This window comes from Melitaea cinxia, chromosome 1 (genome assembly GCF_905220565.1).
Source record: "Melitaea cinxia chromosome 1, ilMelCinx1.1, whole genome shotgun sequence".
Lineage (NCBI taxonomy): Eukaryota > Metazoa > Arthropoda > Insecta > Lepidoptera > Nymphalidae > Melitaea > Melitaea cinxia.
Window position 1 is genome coordinate 15,194,044 of NC_059394.1, and position 5,785 is coordinate 15,199,828.

The following is a 5,785-nucleotide window of genomic DNA, read 5'->3' on the forward strand; positions in this document are numbered from 1 at the left end:
CTCCGTCGTGTGTTCTCCATCCCACGTGACACTGGCGAAATGATATGTGTCAAACTGACACAACTAAAAGCCATTAAGCAAAGAACTGAACTGAACTAACTGACTATTGGAGTATATATGAGTATTTATATTTCAATTCAACGTTTCAGGTTTTTATAAATTCGTGTCGCAGTAGGGAAATTGATATTTTTAAGGTCTTATTAACATCCTGTTATATACGGATTAACCTAAGGTTTATATTATAATCTTATTGTTTAAATTTATTAACATCTATACCAATGTCTAACGGCCAATATCGCCAAGTGTGGCGAATAGTATTAAGAAATTTTTTAAATTCTTTCAAGCCACGCCAAATTCAGGGTAACAATATAGGTAAATCTATTTTTATGTTTCAAACACAAGAACAATATATAGTTTCGTTAAATTATCCATTATTTTAATAATATCGTTTAATTGCAGGTAAAGATTACATAGGTAATGTTTATTATGAAATACCAGCGGATCCAAGCAGAGGAAAGAGGAAACCTTCACGGTGGTATGATCCGCCGAAGGGTTTGGACTTTCAAGATCCAATACCAGCTGAGTGGGAGGCTTGGCTTAGGATGAGAAGGTAGATAATGAAAATATTAACTTGTAATATTGTTTGCTACTAATTAGTCATATGTGGAGTTTGTATTATTTTTAAGATAAAAAACCTTTATATATTTTAAAGAGATAAAATATTTTAACCAGTGGAGTAGCGTAATTGGTGGCAGAGGCGGCCCGATCCGGGCGGCACATTTTAGGGGACGGCAAAATTTAACAATACTTAAAAAATAAAAACATTTTGTAAATATTTGAACAATGTTATATTATTTTTATCGCAACTACAAATTCAAACCGGTTGAAAGGAGCATGGAATTTTTTATTACTTATTTTTTGGTGAAGTCGGGGAATCCCTTTTCTTTGAATGTTATTTTGTAGCAATGGGCGACGTCTTTACTTGATAATCAGCGAGAATGACTTCTATTACAAACAAGATGAAAGGGACAGCTATCCTACAATTGAAACCATGAATTCGGACCAATATTCTGAGTATGAGACAATAAGAATTTTTTATCGCAAATCCGATTTCCAAAAAAGGAGTTGGTTCTCAATTCGATTGTATTTTTTTTATGTATGTTACTTCAAAACAAAAAAACAAGACAAAATGAAAGTTATGTTTAACAACCGAGTCATACCGAGACTGGTATTGGTCGATGGTACCCTTCTCAAAGTTGTTCAGGATTATGTTTACCTAGGCCATACTATCCAACTAGGCCGCAACAACTTCGGGAAGGAGGCTGATATGAGGATTCAGTTGGGCTGGGCGGAGTTTGTCAGGCTTCGTCGAGTTTTCACTTCAAAGATTCCGCAATGCTTGAAGACAAAAGTCTTCGAGCCATACGTCTTGCCTGTGTTAACATACGGAGCCGAGACGTGGGTACTGGCGAAGGGACAGGTCCACAAGTTTAAAGTCGCACAACGTACAATGGAACGGGCTATGCTTGGGTTTCTTTCAAAGATAGGATTAGAAATGAGACTATACGCCAGAGAACGAAAGTTACCGACATAGCCCACAGAATTAGCAAGTTGAAGTGGCAATGGTCTGGTCATCTTTGTCGCAGGACCGATGGCCGTTGGAGCAGACGGATCTGATGGAGTGGAGACCGCGTCTTGGCAAACGCAGTGTGGGACGTCCTCCGGGCCCGTTGGACCAAAGATCTGCGTAAGATTGCCGGCGTAGGCTGGATGAGGATATCTGGCACGAATTTGGGGAGGCCTATGTCCAGCACTGGATTGCAATAGACTGAACTGATGTTACTTCAGAACTTTTTACTGGGTGTACCGATTTTGGTGCTTTTTAATTTAATCGAAAGCCGATGTTTATATCATGTGATCACATTTAAATTTTATCAAGACCTGATTACAACTTTTGGAGTAATCTTTGATAATGCGTATTTACTTGACTAATTTTTCGTCTACCTACTCACCAGTCACTATGCTGGGCAGGCGGGTTGGTGACCGCAGGGCTGATTTTGTCGTACCAAAGATGCTGCCGCCTGTCTTCGGCCTGTGTATTTCAAAGCCAACAGTTGAATGGTTATCCCGCCATCGGTCGTCTTTTTATGTTCCAAGTTGGTAGTGGAACTGTGCTATCCCTTAGTTGCCTCTTACGACACCCATGGGAAGAGAGGGGGTTGCTATATTCCTCACTGCTGTAGCCACACAGCTTTTTATTATATTAGTAGTAGATATTAGTAGCAGATTTTATGATATTAGTTCTATAATATAATAAAAAACATTATTTAAAAACTGGTTGTTATTTTGTAGTTTTGGTAATTTTTACAAATTTTGAATGAGTAATTGAGGCCTAACACCAGTTATTTGACTTATTATGGTAAATAAAAGTTTGTGATATATTATTGTTTTTTCACCTTTAAATTCTACTATATTTATGTCATAATAGAAATATTAGCTATTGTGAATCTAAAAGTTATATAATGAAACAACTTTTTCCTATTTTATCATGGTTTATTAAGTTTTTTAGATGCCCTGACGTGTCGGATACTTTACACTTTACAGCAACTATGGTCACAGAATAACTCCTCCCATAAACATCGAAAAAGTTGTTTCATTCTAAAATTTATAGTTTTTTAATTGAAGCAAAACAGGTACTGATGGCCTATATTACCTCCTACTGTTCAAGTCTCTTTGTAACTCATGTGCAGGATAAACTTTATCCACAACCAGTGACACAGGACCTAAATATTATAGAATTGTTGTTATTCTATAGAAATAATGATTTTACAAAAGTGTATAATAATTGTGTACAATGAAATTTGTTACTGATTTTTGCAGAAACGAACCACCTACTGAAGAGGAAGTAGCCAAGAATCTTGCCATTGCTGAAATGAAGAAAGTGAATGCTGCAAAAATTGAAGAACAAAGATTGATTGATGGTGGTTCTCTGCCAGCTCCAGCAGAAAAAGGTCATGAGTCATTTCCAACATATTCAGAATATCACCCGGGAGATCCAACCAACAAATATAGAAATAAATGAAATATGATTAAATATTATGCAATAATTATTTATTTTTGTAAATATCCTTGTTGATTGTGAAATAAAATTAGTATTAGTGTATATGTCGTTTATTTTACACAAAGGTTTACAGAATGTGTAGATTAAGCTAAAATTCAGCATGAAAGTGCAAGTGTTGTTTGAGGTTTACAGTGAAAAGAAAATCTTCTTTATTAGCTTGCTGATTCCCACCTCCACTGTCTACTCAGCTCATCAGGTACTCTGGCTACTGTACTCACCACAGAAACACAATACTACTTTAGAACAATATTATATTTGATTTTATATTTGGCTGTGATTTCTTAAAAGGTTGAATATATTCTCAGCCTTTTCCAGATATTGAGAAAGATATTTCCTGCTGAGCCTTACCTTCAATCAATATTTTTTGTTTGATTTTTTAACCGACTTCCAAAAAAGGAGGAGGTTCTCAATTCGACTGTATGTTTTTTTTTTTTTTTTTTTTTTTTTTTTTTTTTTTTTTTTTTTTTTTTTTTAATGTATGTTACATCAGAACTTTTGCCCGTGTGGACCGATTTCGACAAATTTTCTTTTAATCGAAAGGTGGTGTGTGCCAATTGGTCCCATTTAAATTTATTTGAGTTCTAACAACTACTTTTCGAGCTATATCTAATAATGCGTTTTTACTTGACGCTTTTTTCGTCGACCTACGTTGTATTATACCGCATAACTTTCTACTGGATGTACTGATTTTGATAATTCTTTTTTTGTTGGAAAGGAGATATCCCAAGTTTAGTGCCATGATAAGGAAACCAGGATCTGATGATGGGATCCTAGAGAAATCGAGTGAAACTCTTGAAAATCCGCAATAACTTTTTACTGGGTGTACCGATTTTGATAATTCTTTTTTTGTTGGAAAGAAGATATACCTAGTTTAGTACCATGATAAGGAAACCAGGATCTGATGATGGGATCCCAGAGAAATCGAGAGAAACTCTTGAAAATCCGCAATAACTATTTACTGGGTGTACCGATTTTAATAATTTTTAATTTAATCGAAAGCTGATGTTTGTCGTATGGTCACATATAAATTTCATCGAAATCAGATAACTACTTTTTGAGTGATCTTTGATAATGCGTTGTTACTTGACTATTTTTTCGTCGATCTACGTTGTGTTACTCGTCGATGTAATTGAAGTCGGTTTTTTTTTTCGTTTGCGAGCAAACACAATTATTCAAAGTAATCATACATATCGGTAGTATTATTAATCAGATAATGCATTCCAAACAGAAACAATGATATGTAGCTCCTTACTCTTATGATCGCAGTCTTGACCGTATACCCGGAGTGCACGGAGTGATAAATGCGACATCAATGTCCTAATATATAGGCTTACAGTAACCAGTTGGTAACCTCTTATATATAAAAATGAATCGTAAAATGTGTTCGTAAGCACATAACTCAACAACGCCTGGAACAATTTTAAAATTCTTTTTTTAAATGTTCGTTGAAATCCAAGGATGGTTTTTAAGGCGAGAAAAATTCGAATAATTTCCGTGAAAACCCTAAAAGCAGCCTTTTTCTTTTTCCCATAAGTAGCAATAAAATTCATGTTAAATAATATATTAGGGCGCATTTTACTTAAGTTATAATGATTTAATTAATCTTATTCGCAGACCGCATTTTAATATAATTTACATATAGTAAAAATGGTATTAAATAGCTATTTCACATTACCTATTATATTGTTGCGGGGGAGTTAACAATGGAAAATTCCCGTTTTTAAACTATCGATTCCAAATTTGGTACGAATCTCCTATAATATGTGATGTAGAAATGATCGATGAGCGGATTTTAGGATAACTTATGCCCAATACTGTAACTGTGTGGCTACGGTACTAAAGAATATAGTCACCCCCTCTCTTCCCGTGGGTGTCGCAAGAGGCGACTAAGGGATAACACAGTTCCGCTACCACCTTGGAACTTAAAAAGCCGACCGGTGGCGGGATAACCATCCAACTGCTGGCTTTGAAATACGTACAGCGTCTTCGGTGCGACAAAGCCAGCCCTACGGTCACCAACCCGCCTGCCCAGCGTGGTGACTATGGGCAAAACACGAGTTCATGTTGTTTTTGGCGTGAACTTGTGGAAGCCTATGTCCAGCAGTGGACTGTATAGGCTGTTATGACATGCCTAATAAGGATTACGGGGGTGGGCGTTAACAATGAAAATTTTAAATGTATGTAACTGCGAAACTACTGAACCAATTTTTATCAAATTTTTTAAGAATCTGTAATTTGGTCCAATTTGGGAGATAGAGTAGTTTTGATCTCAATTGGACCCTATAGGCGGCGCTGCTTTTGGTATGTAACTCCGAAACGACTGAACCAATTTTTATCAAATTTTGTACGTATCTATAATTTTGTCCAACTTGGGAGATAGTGTAGTTTTTATCTCAATCGGACCTGGTAGGTAGCGTTGCTATCAGTATGTAACTCCGAAACTACTGAACCGATTTTTATCAAATTTTGTATGCATCTGTAATTTTGTCTGACTTGGAAGATATGGTAGTTTTTATCTCAATTGGACTCGGTAGGTGGCGCCGCTATCGGTATGTAAGCTATCAAATTTGGTAGCTGTTTTCCGGGCAGGACAACGTCTGCCGGGTCCGCTAGTTTCAAATATTAATAAAAAATACAAGCCCTTTTGTCAAGTTCAAATCAAAA

The 5,785-nt window shown here is 36.0% G+C and overlaps 1 protein-coding gene across 1 annotated transcript; it reads left to right on the plus strand.

The window, feature by feature from the left end:
- On the plus strand, positions 1 to 3,107 carry LOC123657665 (NADH dehydrogenase [ubiquinone] 1 alpha subcomplex assembly factor 2). Its single transcript, XM_045593189.1, has 3 exons — positions 1 to 372; positions 460 to 610; positions 2,881 to 3,107. The coding sequence occupies exons 1-3, from the start codon at positions 279 to 281 to the stop codon at positions 3,080 to 3,082; spliced, it is 447 nt and encodes a 148-aa protein (XP_045449145.1). The 5' UTR covers positions 1 to 278; the 3' UTR covers positions 3,083 to 3,107.
- The last annotated feature ends 2,678 nt before the right edge of the window (positions 3,108 to 5,785 follow it).

Coding starts and splice junctions, on each gene's coding strand:
- LOC123657665 (XM_045593189.1), top strand. CDS start 279: ATGTCTAACGGCCAATATCGCCAAGTGTGGCGAATAGTATTAAGAAAT. Junction 373..459: donor AATTCAGGGTAACAATATAG/GTAAATCTATTT, acceptor GTTTAATTGCAG/GTAAAGATTACATAGGTAAT. Junction 611..2,880: donor GCTTGGCTTAGGATGAGAAG/GTAGATAATGAA, acceptor TGATTTTTGCAG/AAACGAACCACCTACTGAAG.